Source organism: Xiphophorus hellerii, chromosome 15 (assembly GCF_003331165.1).
Source record: "Xiphophorus hellerii strain 12219 chromosome 15, Xiphophorus_hellerii-4.1, whole genome shotgun sequence".
Taxonomy (NCBI): Eukaryota; Metazoa; Chordata; class Actinopteri; order Cyprinodontiformes; family Poeciliidae; genus Xiphophorus; species Xiphophorus hellerii.
In genome coordinates this window covers 16,932,483-16,951,165 of record NC_045686.1, presented here as the reverse complement: position 1 = coordinate 16,951,165, position 18,683 = coordinate 16,932,483, and the positions used below count along the sequence as shown (strand labels likewise).

Here is an 18,683-nt window from a genome sequence, read left to right as displayed (position 1 = left end):
TGCAACGGTGATAACATTGATAATTTGTGTAACTGAGGTTCCAATAGAAATTGAGTCATGGATTCCGGTCCGTCACAGAAATTTGTGTTTCACTGACACCCCATTGGCTTGCATACAAAAGTGTTCAGGCTTACATTTGTTGCATAATTTCACATCATTAGCAAGCTAATAAATCTCACCACTAATTTAATGTAAGCATTCATGTTTATTTCTGAACATACTTGAAAATTCTGCTGTCGACAATGATGCAGTATTACTGAAGTCCGTTAAAATAAATATAAAGTCAATGTCATTATTTTTTTAATAGGTGACTTCTGAGCCCACGGAAGTTGTACTATTAAAACAAAATAACATCAACAATAAATCAGAGTCCAACTACAGACTTTTAAAAAAAATTTTTTATCTTTCAAAAAACCTAAATCATGCCAGCCAACCATGGGGGAAGGAAGAGACCTATTGTGCCAAGCAGGCACACAATAATGAACATCCACAGGAAGATCCGATCAATGACCATGGCAACATACTTCCAATCCTCCTTCACCTGTGGAAAAAACAATGAAGGAGAGAAAATTTTATGAAATCAAAAACCATGCCTACCCGAAGACAGCAATCCTATGACATACATTTATTTTGTTTATGAACTAGATTTTCAATTTACTGCTTTAGGACACTAGCACTGCAATATATTCTGGAGGACTTCACTGTCAGTTTAGAGACTGTTCCTCACTATTCCCTTCGAGCAAAGTGTTTTACTGGAAATTGTCAGTATCAATCACCTCACAAGAACCTTTTCTCTGGAACTCCTGATATTGACTCTCCTCTGGAGTTTTAACATGACTTTAGGTACATTAAGAGCAGACTACTAGCTCAAGAACTTAATAATAAATGTCTCTGAAGTGACTTTTTGCCAAAAAAATTATCTATTTACCTTAACAAACCTAAAACAAGAAGTTACTTCTGTTCTTCAATTGACTATTTTTCTAGCTGTATTATGGATCTGAATTTCATCCATTTGTTAGTTATCAAAAAATTCCTTGATATTTTTTTATGAATCCTCAGCGTAATTTTTGAGATTATTTTAACCCCCCAAACTAATCTCAATTCCCAGAATTGTATAGCAGAGAACGCATCAAATCTGCCCTTTCACAAACATTTAACTACTTTCCTAACAGACTCTTTAAATTCTCATGGACAGGCCCCATGTCTCGTCATTGTTTACTTTTAACTTTCTCATCGGCTGGTTAATTATATCTGACTTTTATGTCTTAGCTTGTTTTCGTTAGCAGGAAAATAGTAGTATTGTGGTAGTTGCGATAAGCAATACTCACACTGAAATCTGCATCTTCAGCTCTCAGATGGTCGGCAATGTAGTGAACCCCTTGTAATGCCCGTATTACACTTGGTGAAAGTATGAAAGGTGACTCTAACGCTGAACTGTCCTCTTTAGGCGGCTGCTGTGGGGAGTTAAACCTAGCTCCAGATGGCTGTCTGTTTAATCCTGCAGCACCATCTTGCAAGTTTTGGCTGCTCTGGGTTTTTTTCTGTTGCAGTGGAGGAGTCAACCCTAGAGGTCTCGGAGAGGGGGGCCGGAAGGAGAAATATGACGTCAGCGTTCCAAGCTCCAAGTCCTCATAGCAGCTTCTTTCTGGGTTTTCCAGAGTGCTCCCATCTCTCATCCAGGTATAGGAGGTGCTGATGCAGTGACTTGAGTCATACCCTGCTATTTGCATTTGCCGCCTCTCTGCTGCTATTTGCTGCTGGAGTAGCAGCAGCCTGCGGCGCCGGCCGTCAGGCGCCGGCCTGCGCATGAACAGCCAACGTGGGATCAGGTCCAGAAACACGGAGTGGACCCAGCGGGGCATCTTGTGAGTGCTGGGCGAGCGATGGTGCACGTTTAGCACAAATACTGTGATGACGATGGACAGGGTGACGAAGATCATAGTGAAGAGGAGGTACTCACCGATGAGAGGAATGACGAGAGACGTGGAGGGTATGATCTCCGTTATGAGCAGGAGGAACACAGTGAGGGACAAAAGGACTGAGATACAAAGAGTGATCTTCTCACCGCAGTCTGAGGGCAGGTAGAAAACTAAGACAGTGAGGCATGAGATCAACAAGCAGGGAATGATGAGATTGATTGTGTAAAATAAAGGAAGCCTTCGGATGATGAAAAAGTAGGTGATGTCTGGGTAGATCTCATGGCAACAGTCGTATTTCTTTGTGTTGTATGTTCCCACAGCGTTGATGATGGCCCATTCCCCGCTCTCCCAGTAGTTGTTGAGATCCACAGTGTTTTCTATTTTCTCCAGGTCGATCTTGGCTTTGTCATAGGTCCAGGAGCCAAATTTCATTTTACAGTTCTGCTGATCGAAGGGGAAGAAGGTGACGTCGATGCTGCAGGAGCTTTTGTAGATGGCAGGCGGGACCCAGCGCACTTTACCAGTGTGGAACAGGTGAGCTTTGGTCATGTGGGTCACAGCAAACTCGCCATCAGCACTGGAATAGAAAAGAAATTGCAAAGCAAACTCAGCATTGGTGTGGCTTAGAGGGAAGCAAAGTTTAGGCAAAAGGGCTGCAGCACATACAAAAATCACATGGTGAAAAATTGTAGCTCATTTTAAACCCCATTCATTATGTTAATCATTATAATAGCTTCTGTTGAAGAGCCGCTATCATTTCATCAGTTTAATTTCACTGACAGACTGTGATTAAACAGACTCACCGGAGCAGAACTCCATCATCAACCTGCTTGATTTTAATCTGAGTGAGGTGACTTTAGGTGCTGGGACTTGAGTCTGAAGGCTGAATTTTACATCTGATTTCACATGGAGATTGTGCATTCATGAAGGCTGCTTTCATTTTAACATGAATAAGCTTCACCAACATGCTAAAAAAAGGAGTTCATCAAATACAGGTGAACATGTAAACAGTAATCAATTTATTATACCACTAGATGGCACTATACACATATCATAAAACTATAAATTTGTCATTGAGTCACTCAAAATGCAATAAAAATATTAATTACATTTTTAAAGCAAGCAGTTTGAATAGCCACCTGAATGATCTCCACACTTTTTACTTTTTGACAAAACACATTATGACTAGATGTTATTTGTAAACAACAATATTTGATCAAAACCACTATCACAGAAGTAAAAAATCTTAACAATAAATAAAAAAATAACTATTAACTCAACTTGTTATAGAGAACTATATCTGGGACCCATATAAGCTCTGATGGGACTCTGATGGACGTTACGTTGTCATAGTCAGACGGTCTCCAGCGAAGTTTGTAGTCATTCCACTCCTGGGAGAGTCAAAGAGAGATCAATGTGATCCTTGAGTTTTTATCCCTCATTTAAGGTAGAAACAATTCTTTTAAAAAAATTTGACTATAGAAATAAGTTTTCTAACCTGCTTTAACCACACATTAGTTGTCATCATTTGGTTTTTCTCGTCCTAAATGGGAGAAACAGGAAAGAACAAAGAACAAACGAACTGAAAGTACTTAAAGATGTATGTGTAAAGTCACATTTTTGAAATCTAATTGAGAGACACATGAGATCCGGTCCATTTGGTCGGATATTGTCAGGGCCAGAAAGAAAGAACATCCTCTTTTTTGTACATATCCAGCGTTTTTGGCATGAATTTCTTTCACATTCATTCTTCCATTTGGTGTTCATGTTAGATTTGTTCATGTTAAACTGTTCTAAACAGTCTTACAACCAGTTTTCCGATACTAGTTTCGCCTTTAGACCAGTTCTTTATCATCAAATGGCCAAGAAGCACAATCATTACTGAAAATACACAGAGGATACATCAGTTCTTCCCTCTCCACATCCTGTAATCACTGATGAAAATGACACCAAGATCCTTCAACTCCTTTGCTAGATTCAGAAATATTGACTTTTGATCCAGCATTTTCAGACAAAAATATTTTGCATTAAATCAACAATTTTGATTGAATCCTCTTACAACCACAATTACAATCCATTCATATAACTCACCACATCAATGAGCTGGGCTATGGACAGTCCAAACTTGACTATAACCACATCAGAGATGTTTGGGACAGGTCTTGACCACTTGTTGTAACCAGAGAACAGCGTCTTGAAGAGTTCATCTTCGGCATGTGAATGGGTCTTGACATGACCAAGAACTGTGGAAAATAAGATGCTTATTTGTCCAGAATACTCTTTAGTAGAACTTTACAAACACATAGAGATCATTTAGATGATTATGTTTGATCTCTGATTTCATGCTAAGTGTTTTTAAGTAACTATGATCATTTACACCCTTTATTTAGTCATTTTTAATTTATGCAAACATATTAAATGCTTTTGTCATCGTTGCCTTCAGTTATCTATCCGGCTGGCATCATATCGTGGCTTGTGAAAGAAAGAGCAGGAGCTGGAAACATGGAGGTGTTTCATCACAGAAGACTGGCTAGAGTTCAACTGTGTGAGATTTAATCTCAGTTTAAATCCAGATGTCTTGGGAAGCCGTCAAGACATTGTTAGAGAACATTACAGACTATCAGCATCAAGAGAGCCAAGGAACACAGAAGACAGATCGGGATAAAGTTTTAAAGACATTTTACGCAAAATTAGGTTATAAAATAAAATCCCAGGCTTTAAGCACCTTTCAGAGAATAATCTAAAAGTCGAAAGAAATTACAGAACAATTGCAAACTAACTGGAAGTTATGTATAGCATCATGTATAGCAGCAGACAAGAGAAGAAAAATCTGAAGAAGCTGGAGCACCAAAAAAGTCTCTGTCATAACCTAAATTTACCAGTCATATTTAAAAAAAAATTATAATATTGACTTATTAAACTGGCTTATTGACTTATTTACTTATAAAACACTTATTTACTATTTATTGACTTATTTAATTTTAATTGGTGTCACAACTTGTGCATAAAAAAGCAGATTTCAAAAAAGGGCTTTGATGTATCTCTTGTACACTATAATGAAAGGGATTAAAATATGAAATTCTGGGAAGATTGCAATGACCATTAGTGTGCCTAAGACCTGGTACTATACTTTTACTTTTATTCTAGTTGATTACTTTAGGAGGAGTAACAGCAGCCCTTAATTTGCAAAAAATGTCAAAAGCTACCAACTGAAGACTGTTAAATTCATCATTTATTTTATTAGCTCTAAAACAAAAGCCTTAAACTGACAGTGTGACATTTTACAATGGGTCATGCACCATAACTCATTATATTTCACTTCCCAAAATGGTGATGTGTCCTTTATGTGCCTTGCTTTCTTTGATTCAGGTAAGATTTGGCATAAAGGAAAAGATTGGATAGTATTTTGTTATATTAAATATTTGAATTTTCAAGAAAGAAAGAAGTACTTTTATTTCTTTTGTTCTTTCTTTCAACATCTTTTTTTCAGAATCTTATTAAAATCAGGCAGATCCACATATAATCTGTCATGGTGACATTGAGATTTAAACAAGGTCCTGCTATGTTTGCAGTTTTCTATCATAGTGCAGAGGACTTTGCAACTCAGTGGAGCTACTTGATGATTATGGATCATCAAGTAGCTGCACATGTGAGTTTTTGGTTCCATTAAGGACATTTTTACAAACTGTTATTGTAGGTCAACCCTCTGCATGGTCAATGCTGTAAAGACCTGTGGGTACATATAAATCTGATGCAGAGATTTACTGCTAAAGCTGACATCTTGGATGGGCTTTAAACTTCACAATGCTGTTTCACAGTAAGTATTTAATGTTTTAAAATGTTATTTTCAGCATTGTTCTTTCAGACATTATCTTTGCCAGGTGATAGGTTTTAAAGTGAATACATGGGTCATCTCCTGCCTTCATTTGTTTATTCTAACCTGACCAATAAGGTTGCAGATGAGGCTTCCTGTCTGGTCTCTTGACAGCACTGGTGAGATGCGTCCATCTCACCAGTGCTAAACAAAAAAGGCTCCTGGGTACCATACATCAAAGAACCTCCTGGCAGTGGAGTCTTGAAATGAGATGACACCTTCAAAATCCAGCAAACTGGGCTTAGAAGACTGGAGGCCAGCCAAGCCCCTTGGCCAGGTCTATAAAACACTGACCCGTTTGGAGGATCGAGTCAGCAGCTTCTTTGGCCAGAGGCACTCTTGGTGAAATTGGGCTGTCAAGTGCTTTTAGTAAAGAGTTTGTAAGGGAACAACGTGGAACATTTTCTGGACAAGAAAACTGCAAGGCGTCAAGTCAAAGAGCTGATCTTTGGCTTGGTGGCAAATGAACCATCTCTAGATCGTGTATCTGCTTTTTTATTGCAGAAGTGAAAAAGGAAAAATGGGGCAGGAAGATGCAGACTTTAAATGTTTTTTTCAGGCATCTGTTGAGCAAGTCTGCAAATTATTCGTTTGTGCATTTGAGTGAACAATTGATTCAAGGTTTAAATTGCAAAAAAAGAGCACTCTTTTTTCCTTTACTGTCAATCTCTTTTCATAGAGAAAGTTTCTATAAATATCTGTAAAAAGCATAATGTTTTCATGTAATATATTTCTCTCAATGGTTATGCATATCCAATCCACCTCTTATAAAAAAAGTCCTTTGACCTCATTATGGCAGGCAGAAAAGAGCTTGTTTAAATTCAGCTCTGTAAGATAGTGTGGTCAAGGAGCCACAAGGTGAACAGAAACGAACAGCACCAGCCATCCGTTTCCAGAGTCTTCCGATTAATTTTTATTTGCTTCTTAACTCTCTGACAACCACCTTCTCTTTTGAGCTTCCCAAAAACACTCTTTTTCTAGCCAATTGGCAACACACCTGCACATGAGTGGACCAAGCCACAATTAAACAGGTAAAAAAAAAAAAAAAAAAAAAAAAAAAAGTCTAAACAGAAACAAAAACACAATTATTAATCTAATTTACAAACTCATCTACATAATGAAATAGTCTGCAAAATAAACCCTGTAAGATAACTCAAAAAGTTACTTTTAAAGAAAAACAAACAGATCAATATTCAAAGAAAACCCTCTAATTGGTAGAACCCAGCAAGGCAATCAGTGACATCATCTAGCCATTTAAGTAGGACATACTGGGCCGGCCCCTCCCATACTCCTGCCCTGCTGCAGATCTACAAGGGACAAACAATGGTAAGTAAAACGAAACACAAATACCATGAATATACTCTGAAACAAAAGAAACAAGTTCAACCAATAGTCCAGAAGTTGTAGCTTTAAACTAAACATATCAATAGATGGAAACTGCAACATAATGCTAACACAAACAAACCCAGGATAGTAAGTGAAGCAAAGTTGCAAACTAATGTTTCAATTTAAGCATTATGACCAGCTACAGAAAGTAAATGTATCAGAAATAAGAATAAGGGACAAGTGGTGAACACAAACTGAACCACTTTGTCACAAGCTCCATGAATCTTTCTCATCTATCATTTGATCAGTTGTAGATTAGCACAGTTTATTTATAAAGCATGTGTTTTTAATATGCAAACATTGCAAGATGAATGTGTGTTTAATGACTTTAGAAAGGCCACAATGCAAGTAATCCTATTATACAAAAGTGCCAGTTTGTATCAGGTGGATGGTATGAATTAGGATTAAGAAAATAAATTGGGTGCTTGTTAAATTGCAAAACATAAGGAAAAAATAAAAGATACCAGCATTTGTTTTATTTAACTAAAAATCTGCACTCTGAACTTTATAGCTTCTGGAGATATTAACATTTTCTCTGGCTGTGGCTGCAAACATGTCTGACTTAGAGAAAACAAACAGCTGCAATTGGAGAAATGTATGTGAACGTTAGTAAGGCAATTAGATCAGAAAAAAATTATAACAAACTTCCAAAATCATGATACTTAGTAGATCCTTATCAGTGTTTCCATCTGATTTATGGTTGTTACTTGATTTTAATCCAAATATGTAGTATCAAATATCAAATCCTAATGAAAGCATTTTTGATTAATTGGTATTCTAGTGGCAGTGTGGGACTTAACTCCCATTCCCTGTTGTTGACTTGCTGTCTTATTTTACATCAACTGTGCCACAATATGGCTGTGACTAAAAGGTGCAGGGATCCTGAAAGGGCAGGTTCTCCAAATTTAGAAATGGACCATACAGAAAAAGACAAAACAAAACAATGTCATAATTTACATCTTCACCTGTTGAAAAAAGAAAACAAGAAAACCAATAAAAACAACTTACATTGCAATTTCGTAATGCAACTGCACTATCTAAGCTACTATAGCTAAGCTAAGATCATCTAACTGACAAAAACAAAATAGTGCAAAAAAATAAATAAATACAAATAAAGAAACAAAACATATATAACTCACACCACACACACACTTTACCTTAGAGGGGGACTTGGAACTGCATGACACATTCTTAACTCGGAAGGTTTTGATTAAAGTGCTGTGCAGTTAAACCTACAAGTATCAGAGACTCAAATGCTTTCATATTGCGTCAAGGGGTGAGGGAAGGAAAGTGCTACCAGGATATCCCTAGTTTGTAGCTACTACCTTGCAAGAAAATAATCTCATGCTGGCTAATTCAAGTTGGATTTAGAGGTAGAAAACCCCCCCTGATGTGATTGAGATAAAAGAACATAAAACGCACATACGAGTTCTGTAAAATCTTTACTACGTTTTAAGAAGCAAAAACGTGTTCAACAATTCAACCAAGGTTGGGATACGTAAGGAAAAACATTTTAAAAGAGAACGCAGTTATTTTATTGGTTTTTACTGAGTCTAGAGAAGGACGTCAGAATAATTGAAGGGCTTTAATTGGAAAATAATGTAGGTGATTATTATTGTAATTCACAGGTTTTGGTTCCTAAATATTTTTTTCAGCTGGTCTGTGTATTAAATTCCTGCTCAGTTGTTACAGTTCAGGAAAAAAAACCCGGCTTACCTGTCTCACCCAGAAGTAGCGTCCAGATGACGATCGTCCCTTTCAGGAACAGGTGGTTGTGAATCATTTTGCGCTCTGTTAGAAAAAATAAGTCCAACTTGATCAGAGAGGAAAGCGCAGCAGGGACGATCCGTCAGAGTCTTTTCCGTGAGAGAAGCATGTGTCATCTTCGCAGCTGGGAGGCATATCAGAAAAACTGCACAACTGCTGCTACATCAGAGTGAGAGGAGAGAGTGGGAAAGTGCTCCGACCAACTACTGTACCACCGTTCAGCATTGGTAAATGTCTCTTCGGTCACCACTGAAATGTGCTTCTGTTGTGGATTAAATCTGCTATTTTAATAACTTAAGTATAGGAAAATGTTGGCCAGGCTTGCGCAGGTGCCAAATCCAAACCATTGCGCATTTTTACGCACGTTGCGATGTTATCCTTTTGCTTTTTCGAATGATTTTAATCTGGAGAGTGGATCCAACTAGTAGGGAACACGCGCCTTTATCTGGTAGGACACCTCCGGCAGTCCCTCCTCCTATTTCTCTTCCTTCTCATTTCTCTCTCTCTCTTTTCTCTCTCTCCCTCTTTCTCACTATGATAAACCTTAGATGTAAAGGCAACTGAAAAGCCACATTTCAATCTAAGCACATTAGAAAGTGTTAAATTAGAGTTCTATGTCAAATATTTGCGCAATTCATTCAAGCGTTTTTCACTCAAAGAATCAGCTCACTCAGGTCAACTCCACTGGGATATTTCTGTGGAGAGCAGCTAGAGGGCAGACTAAGTGATTAAATATACTTGGATATGTTTAAGTTTTCCCATCGTGAGGATGAACAGAGAAGCTGCGTAATATCATTGAATAATGACAAATGATTTTATTGGAACAAGCATACATTGTTAAATTAACAACATACTCTTTCTGAGAATCAGGAGAAACAGTTTCATAATTGGTTCTTCCAGGGCGAAACAATTTGAAAGATTAATCAGATGTAAATCTGAGTTACACCATTTAAAAAATACAAATACGCTTTGACCTACAAACCATTACATTGAAGCTTTGTATGTTCAGGATGAGTAATCCTGAAGATAATCGTTCATCCTTACTCTCGAGACTTTTGCCGTCTCTAACATATTATTATTAAATACAGGCCAATTTGGCCAGTATTTAGCTATATTACATTCCCATCAGCTCTAATCAGTTTGCCTCTTCTGCTGAAAGAAAGCATCCTCGCAGCACAAATGACACATGGCACCACCAAGTTTCACCAAGAAAACTTGGGTGGTCTAATAGCATTTTGTAGAGTCAAATAGCTTGATTTTGGTTTCATCTGACCAGAGCACCTTCTTCAACAAATGTATGCAACATTTTCTAGATTCATACTTGTAAAACAAAAGGAAACAAGTTATATATTTTTTGGATTTATTATAAAGTTCCACTTAAGTTTTGTGGTTTTTGTTTCTGTAGTTGTAGGCTGGGCGAGAGGTCGAAGTATGCACAGAAAGGTCGGCAGACCATCACAGGATTTTCCAGCAGGAAAATACAATCTGTCATAAATCTCCTCAACTGGTGTGGGTCCAATTTGGTCTTGGCAAACTGGACCTAATAAACTATTAAGTGAGTGTAGTTTACTTTTTAAATGTTGAAAACACATATTTTATGAACAGTCTTCTCATTCTAAATGTTTATTAAGTCGTTATGATGGTTTTCCAAAAGACTCTTCTAGTTAGCTTTACAAATGGTAGACTTGCTCCACAGATTGTTGCCATTTATTTCATAAACAATTCCTGAATTAAAGATAATATTTAACAAGTCTAGCTTTTATGACTTACCCCATGAGGGGTGATTTGTTTAAACCATCATTTCCCAACTTGTAGCATTTTCTTCAGCATTTCCTTTCCTGCTAACGGTAGACATCGTTGCATCTCAGTAACAAAAACATACAAAATATTTAGGTCTGTAGATCTTGGCACATAACAGCAGTTTGCCAGCCTTTATTCACATATTTATTATTATGCAACTGGATACTGACATCTGAACAGTTTCGAAACTCTGTTCATCAATTTCCTATTGGTGGATTCTGGCAATGTCTTTCAGCTGCCGTGTAAATGAAACATGAAGGGTTTGGGATGATCTCTCCAACCTGCTGGCAATGTCCGCTGCAGCACGAAGCATCTCTTCAAAGACCACAGATTCTTCTCTTACTCTGCACCAGAATTTGAAAAAAGAAAAGAAAACAGGCTTCAGGAGGAAAGATAAGAACAGAAAAGGCAAATGAAGGAATCCCTATTGACCTACTGTTCATTTCCCTTGGGGTAAATTATGATCGATGTTTTCATTAGGGAAAAGATGGACTCAGAAAGTGATAGCCATGTTGAAAAAAAGTGCAACTTGTTTTACATTTTATGATATCTCTGGAGGCTTTAAAAATGACCCAAATCTAACATCAGGTACACAAGCAAACAACAGTCAGTCATTTTCTATGACATATCATCATCTGTGTGGGATAAATTAAGCTCACCAAATGATTCTGTTAATTGTAGAAATAAATTTTGAGGCCTGACATATTTATTGTTTTTTTTTTTAACCTATCAGTCTTCCAAATTTTTGGGGAGAAATTTCTTGCACACTCATCTTGATTAAGCATATTGAGGTTTATAGACAACTGCTTTTGATCAGCTCTCTCATAGTCCCACCACAGCATCTCTTTTTGATTAAGCACTGGACTTTAATTAGGCCATTTACAAACACCTTAAATATTTTTAATTTTCAGTCTTTCTGCTGCAGTTTTGTCCCGTTGATGCCTCAGTTTGGGCAAAGTCTTGTCTGTCAGACAGACGGTCTATCCAATGCTTAAAAACGTCTGTATACAGAAGCAAGATTCATCGGTCCAGTGGGTTTCTACATTAGTCCAAAGCACAATACCTCCACTGGTACACATTTTTTGCACTGATATGCTTTGTTTGATTTATCCTGAACAAGATAGTCAAAGATTTGGCACAGATACATGTTTATAGTAAAAATAATAAATAATGTTTGATGAAATGCTAAATCTCCTCCTCTTTTTATTGTTAGTCTGTAACTTTAACCAATACTCACTTCTCCATCCCAGCGAAGCCATCTCCCTCCAGCTGTTTTCTCAGATCTTCTTCAGCTTTCTCTAAATCCTCATTACAGCCTTTATGGTCTTCCTGGATACTGATGATGTTTTCTTTAATCATATCTTCATATTTCTGATCCCCCAGCTCTGCCCCCACAAACTGTTCCAAGTTCTCCACCACTGCCTTATTGCCGCGTTGAATCGTCTTCAGGTAGTCCAGCTCCTCTCGCAGGGCCTTCAGCTTTTGAGCTGAAGCAGCGGCTTTAGTGCTGAAGTGGACAGAGCACTTATCTGGTTGGGGTTCAAATTGGAGCGAGGGGGCCGCTGATGACGGGGTTAAGAGATGGTTGTTTTTCACCCTCGCAGGCTCGTCACCAACAGACTCCAATGTGTCATTGGTGGCCATTAAGCCAGGGAAGATGTCAAAGCCTGAACCCCAGTCGCCATCTCCACTTTGGCCAAATATCGGGGTTGCCAAGGACATCCAGGCCAAGATGAGCTTCATCCAAAACTGCCACATGGTAGCCTGAGCAGAGAAAGGTGAGTGATTGTGAATTTCATGAAAAGATGTGAAGATTTCTAAGTTCTTCACATCCTCTAACCATAATTAGAGGATATGGTTTGGGCTCAAGGTATGCTGTTAAAGCTTAATTTTGCAACTTTCAGATGGACAACCATCTAAACTGCACAAAAATCCAGTATGCGGAGGAGACGCAAGTGTGACGTTTGTTCATTTTAAGGAGGTAGTGGCACTTTTTGAAAAGCTCTGTAAATAAGATGAATTTATGGCTGGAAACATCTTGGAAATATAAAGTAGAGTACTTGCTCACAATCACTGGCTCTAATGTTTTTGTTGTTTTTTTCAGCTGTCACTTTTAAGCGCTCTACTCTTCACATCTGGTCCATCAGCAGAGCTCGTACTCCAATTTACCTGTTTTCAGTTCTACTTTTTGTATCTTCAGCACTGTGCAAATGGCAATAATGTTTGTTCAAAATCACTTTCTCAAGACGTAATGATACTGAAATATTTCCAGAAATGTTCATCTTCTTTATATTCTTTTCCACAAACCAGCTGAGAAGTAAATGTGGCTACGATTCTTCTCCAATACTTACAAGGTTCATAAATCTGACTCTCTGAATGTCACACTGCATATTTTAGCAGCAATCATATTTTTCTATGTACAATTTATCAGGCAACCTTTTTTTGGTTGAACTTTTGTTAAATGCCACATGCAGATTATAAAATAATATATACACAGTATGTCTTATTTTGCTACATACAGGTTGCTGCTATCTGAGTGACTTCTATTTAATAGAAAGACTTGCTTTAGAGACTCTTACTACGGGTAAGTAAATCTATCCATCTACCAATTAAATTCAGTTTACTATACAAGTCATTTTATCTGCACAAACAATTTTTCTTTCTTTTCGTTTGAGGTCTCTAAATGTGCAGAGCTGGTAGAGGAATATCACAAAATCCTTCCGGCTGTCACTGCAGCAGAGGGTTAGGCTACAGCGTCGGTTCGGACTAAATACACACTTGTGCAACAATTTTCCTCCCTCTTTACAACTGCACACTATTTTAATCAATAACATAAAGTCTCATTGTCTATACTCGCCTATACCTGCATGGTCACATGGAGTCTGGTGCCTATCTACAATAGTCACTGCGTTAGAGGCATGGATACATCCTGGACATGCAGTCAGTCCATCACATGGTAACCCAAAGGCACAGGACAAACAACCATGAACACACACTTGTTGCTAAGCCCATTTAACTTATATATTTGGGCTATGGGAACAAGCCAGAGTACCCAGAGAGAACTCTCGTGTGCAATGTCCGGAAAATGCAAACTCCATGCAGAAAGATCTGGAATCAAGACCAGTATCTTTTTCCTGCAAGGCAGCAGTTCTAACAACTGCACAACCATGCAACCCCTTCAAAATATGTGTATGAAATCTCAAATGTATTTTGGAATCCTCAGAAGATTAAAATTTTACTGTAAATGGATGCATCAACAGTTATCATGTCTCTCTATTTCTGTTGTGAGAAGTAAAATGGTTAAATTTAGTCTTTCAGTGGATTTATATCATTGTTATATAAAACGTTATTGCACAAAACTGTGCCGCCTCAGCTGTGGAGTAGTAATAAGCTTTTCACATTCTGTGGCTAGACTATGTGGTGACTCGTGTCACGCCAAGGCTGTGAAAGCTGAAACTTCTCCTTACAGTACAGTTTCTGTTGTTTCCAGTGGCTTTCTAAGGATCTTTCTTGTGAATGTGAAGTCAGGAAGTTGTTTTTTTTGTTTTTCTGGATACAAAAAGAAACAATCTGGGTTTTTTTTTTCAAACTACAGTTTTTGATTAACTTATGTGGCTATCTAGGTTTCTCACTTCAGCATCTGGAAATGGAAAATATTTAAAGGCATCCACCCTAAACTGCTTACAGAGATCTTTCTGCTGTCAGATCACATTTGGATTTGGCTCAAACCTTTTTAAACTCCTCAAAGCTGAGAGGAAAGTCTGGTTAGTTATTAGCTATCAGTACATCTTGTTCTGAAATCTGCTGAAACATACATAATAAAATAGAGTGCTTATTTTAAGGCAACTCGTGGTGTGGAAAGACACCCAGACACTCATAAAACAACCGAGAGGGTTCCCTCTGCGTTTAAATGGCAACTTCAATTAAGTTTCAGTGGTTTTTTGTGGAAATATGTTCAAATAGGATTACTTTGGGACAACGAGGTATATATACTGATATCATAGTAATGCTTTTTTGCGGATGTTTATGGTTACAGTTGGGATGACCTGACATGTAAAATAAAAGCAGATTTAATGAGTTTTCCAGATGTGTTCCAAGTCGATGACTGCATGTGTTACATCTGCTTCTTCAATTATTTTATTCAGACTGCATATACTTTGTTACTTTGAGTGTTAAAACCAATTAGCCGACTGCAAACAGAAAAATGGCACATTTATTTATAAATTAAATGGGAAACCTGTCACTTTATGTCCCCTAATTGTGGTGATGCAAAAACTTTTTATTGCTACAAACTTTGACCACGCTTGTTTCAGCACCACTAAAACAAATCCCTGTTGGTCCACAGTGACAACACTTTTCTTATGACTGAAAGTAATAAGATAAAAGTGTAATTTGTCTGTTTGGAAAAGACATGAATTTGTTTTGCTAACGCCCTGCGCATTCCTCAGTGTATCACACACTTGCAGCAACAGTGGTCTTTGTCTTTTGAAAAATGCCTTGAAAGTTAAGATGCAGACGGTTAGGCACAAACTGTGCTTGTGTTGGACTGCAGTATGTAGTCACATTTTTCTTGGCTTCACTGCAAAGGATTCGTCACAGGGAAGTGACTTTTATGGGCTGACTTTTCTCTTGGCTTAAAGCGTTTCAACAAAGGGAAAGCCATGAGTTTGTCAAACCCTTTAATGCTTCACCTTAATCTTTAAATACAACAGTGTGCAAGTCTGTTTAAGTGTTTAAATCCCGAAATAGAACTGGTCATAATGATTTGGTTCTAATGAAAATAGAAAAGTTCATGAGAAAAAATTGTTAACATTGTTCAAGTGATTTGTACAGTTGAAGCCAGATGTGTGTGTGCTTTGTATAAAAAGATACAAACCTTTTTCTTCTCATCAACTTTTAGTATCAAAGTTTGCTCTCTTAGCCAGATATCAAAACAATTTGAGACATTTTAGCTATTTTTTCCAAGTGTTTTGAAGTTAAGAAGTTCCCTTAATATTTGGTAGAGAAGACTTTTTACATTAAATGACTTTTATATGAACTGTTTGGTGATCCTTTCACAAGCTTCTCACAATAGGCTTTTGTAACCGAATCAGGTTTGTTGGTTACCTTTAAAGTTAGGATGATTTTTTTCAGGTTTGTAAGCATCTTCATCCAAATCACACAGTGGTTATTATGGCCAAACTCTTGAATTTTAGCAGGACATATCTTCAAAAATGAAGGCCTCGGTTCATTTTTCAACTTTTTTTCTGTTTTTTATCTTGATTTTGGAGCATTTTTTAATTTTTTTGTTGCAGAGCGGCTCTTCAGCATGTGTCAGTACAGGTCTTGAGTGACTGCGGACAATGGGACTCTCTTACCAGGTCCACCAAGCACTGGTACAAATTTTGTAGGGTTAGTTTCATATACTGTATGTGAAAATCTATTTAAAGCCCTGAATGCAGCTGAATAGACATATCTCTTTTCTGAAAATGAGGAATCAATATGAAATGATTCTGTAATTTGCAGAAATGCTTTTGGTGAGTCTCTTTTTATTAATCTCTGAAATGTAGATGTGGATGCTCTTGGCTGCACACATCCTCCTCTTTTCAGTCCGGGTTTAGGAGCAAATCTGAGCGTTTGTTGGGTGGGTGCCATTCAGCTTCATGGCCCCTCCTGTCAAAGCTTGACCAGGTGTGTTTTACAGCTGTCAAAATACATTTACGTCAGCAGCACCATCAGAAGGAAGGCTCTGGTAGCAAGGCGGTGCCAAAAAAAAAAAAAAGTTGCTAATTTTTTCTGCTGAACACAAATTGGAGTGAATGGGTTTAAATGTTAAAGAAAGACCAATGTTACATAAACTTGTAAACATATAATAAGTTTAACATCTTCATGGTCTGGTCAAGTCATGCATACATATTTCTTTGTTTTCAGTAAAAATATTTTTGAATTTCTCCTTTAGAATACGAGGACAAAATTCGTAAAGGAAAGATATGTTATTGATAATGAGTTTTAGCACCTGACAAAAAATGCCTAATGTTGGATTATGTTCTTTGCTTGTCTCTACAGCAAATACATTAGGGAATAACTAATGTATTTGTGTAAGATTAAATAGTGTCCTAAAGAAATTTTCTTAGTTCAGCTCTCATCTGGAGTTGCATTTCCTCATGATTCTTTTGGTTGCCTTAAGTATGGAAACACAGATTTTTTTTCAACTCCATCAAACTTGTTCAAGGACAAAAAAAACAGAAATACATTATTACTTAAAATTACAAATAAAATTTTTTACTATCCAAATTGTATGTTGATAGAATGGTACAGTGTTTCCCCTCGGTTAATTATTAATAAACATCAACATGTGTCTCCAGAAAATGCATTTACTTTAACATCTTATAAGTTTGTGTAAATGATGTAAGCATCTTAACCTTAGCTGAGGAATATGTGAGGGAAAAACCTGAGTGTACTCTCTATATAAAGTATCATTCAGTCCACACATCAGGCTTACCTAACTCCAGTAATTTTTGCACCTCTGGATTCTTCCACTTCTGCTCTTTTAGTTCGCCGGATCCACTCAGAAGTTCAAGAGCACCATTTACAAGCAGAAAGAAGAAATAACTCAGCTCTTCCCTTCATGTCAGAGAAAGAAAAGTGCAGACACACGCAAACGCAATTAGAGTAAGTCTGGAGAGTCTGGTCGCCTGTGTGCCTCTGCATGTCTGCTGGGAGGAGTTTTATAAGGAAGGGGAATGTTTTCAGAAAAGGCTAAAACTGAGTTGTTTCTTTTTCTCTGCAATGGGTACAGAGGCTGGAAGTAGGGAGGGGGAAGAATGGGCTTAATTTACTTCACATATGGGGATTATGGCAAGTAGGCATGTGGGCTTGATAGCACAATGGAAACTTCTAGAGATCTGCATGATAAATTTTCATTGCGTTTTTCCTTAAACCCATGCTAATTATGTGCAGGTCTGAGTTTCTTGTGGCATGTTCAAAAGTCTTACTTTCTCTTGCAAATTATATCCCTTCATAACTCCGGTTCAAAAACTTTTCTGTTCATGTTAACAGAAAAAAATTTAACCTATATGTTTAAAGACAAGATTGTGTTATTTGTGCTATATTGAGAGGATTATGTTTTGTGTTAGACGCATGAAAAGTCTGATTTGTGGAAATCTATCAAGACAGAAAATGATTTTGTGTCTCTTTTTCATACGATGTAGCATAAAAATCTGAGTGCCATCAGGGCAGAAAAGGTTACAAAGTTATCTTAGGGTTGGAATGACAGACTTTATAAAAGAAATATAAAACAATATCAATTTGATTGGTATTGTCAACTTAGAAACTCCCTAAAACATCCATCTTTTTCTGCCTATCTGCGATTGGATTGTAAGACTTAGTTCCATAAACGAAACCCAGAAATCTTAATTTATTAGGAATCCCAGCTGGAAGGACTACATAGTCCCTCCAGCTATAGTGCTGGGTCTGCCTCAGGGTTACCCACCAGTGGGATGTGGACAGAAAACCACTAAAGTGAGGCTCTCTGGGGGCATTCTGATTCAACATGAACCATTTCATCTGACACCTTGGAGGAGCAGCAGCTACATTATACTCCACCCAGATGAGCTCCTCACCTTACCTCTAAGGTTGTCCAACCATTCTAAGGAAGAAATTAATCTTAGCTGTTTGTGTCTAGAGCCTTGTCCTTTCAATTATGATCAATATCTAAAGGCTGGACTGGTAGCTCAAGAACTTTATTTTTTGACTCGGTGCATTCATCTCTATAGACTAGCCTGAAGCAGCAGTTTATTTTTATTTGGAAATAAATGCACCAAATAAAGCAAATAATGGAAGATCTCAAATTATTTTAAAGCTTTTTACATACTTACTTTACTAGGGGCATCAATAGGAGTGTGGGGTGATGTTTGCGAGATAGAAAGAGGTAAATTCAGGGTTTAGTTCTGTTAAGG

At 37.5% G+C, this 18,683-nt stretch overlaps 2 protein-coding genes and 1 long non-coding RNA gene across 4 annotated transcripts; 1 reads left to right on the top strand and 2 right to left on the bottom strand.

Annotated features, from left to right (window-relative positions):
• Window positions 1–185: 185 nt before the first annotated feature.
• chrna2b (cholinergic receptor, nicotinic, alpha 2b (neuronal)) lies at window positions 186–9,378 on the bottom strand. The gene is made up of 6 exons (XM_032585410.1): window positions 8,896–9,378; window positions 4,011–4,162; window positions 3,418–3,462; window positions 3,201–3,310; window positions 1,329–2,496; window positions 186–541 (listed from the first exon to the last, which is right to left on the bottom strand). Exons 1-6 carry the CDS (start codon window positions 8,960–8,962, stop codon window positions 416–418), a joined length of 1,668 nt encoding a protein of 555 aa, XP_032441301.1. The 5' UTR covers window positions 8,963–9,378; the 3' UTR covers window positions 186–415.
• A 360-nt stretch (window positions 9,379–9,738) lies between these two features.
• LOC116734188 (uncharacterized) lies at window positions 9,739–17,451 on the bottom strand. Its single transcript, XM_032585411.1, has 3 exons — window positions 17,228–17,451; window positions 11,984–12,510; window positions 9,739–11,090 (listed from the first exon to the last, which is right to left on the bottom strand). The coding sequence occupies exons 2-3, from the start codon at window positions 12,502–12,504 to the stop codon at window positions 10,952–10,954; spliced, it is 660 nt and encodes a 219-aa protein (XP_032441302.1). The 5' UTR covers window positions 12,505–12,510; window positions 17,228–17,451; the 3' UTR covers window positions 9,739–10,951.
• Window positions 12,421–14,823, top strand: LOC116734189 (uncharacterized). Of its 2 annotated transcripts, XR_004342187.1 has the most exons (3): window positions 12,421–12,524; window positions 12,651–12,727; window positions 12,851–14,823. It is a non-coding gene; the product is annotated as an uncharacterized LOC116734189 (long non-coding RNA). The 2 variants fall into 2 exon arrangements; XR_004342186.1 differs by having other exon boundaries at window positions 12,651–14,823.
• Window positions 17,452–18,683: the final 1,232 nt, after the last annotated feature.

Bases quoted from the DNA above. Each gene is read 5' to 3' on its own strand.
- chrna2b (XM_032585410.1), bottom strand. From the start codon at position 8,962: ATGATTCACAACCACCTGTTCCTGAAAGGGACGATCGTCATCTGGACG. The intron at 4,163-8,895 runs GTAAGCCGGGTT...TATTTTCCACAG, and splicing joins GCTACTTCTGGGTGAGACAG to TTCTTGGTCATGTCAAGACC. The intron at 2,497-3,200 runs GTTGAGTTAATA...TTTCTATTCCAG, and splicing joins GATATAGTTCTCTATAACAA to TGCTGATGGCGAGTTTGCTG.
- LOC116734188 (XM_032585411.1), bottom strand. From the start codon at position 12,504: ATGTGGCAGTTTTGGATGAAGCTCATCTTGGCCTGGATGTCCTTGGCA. The intron at 11,091-11,983 runs GTGAGTATTGGT...ATTCTGGTGCAG, and splicing joins GGCTTCGCTGGGATGGAGAA to AGTAAGAGAAGAATCTGTGG.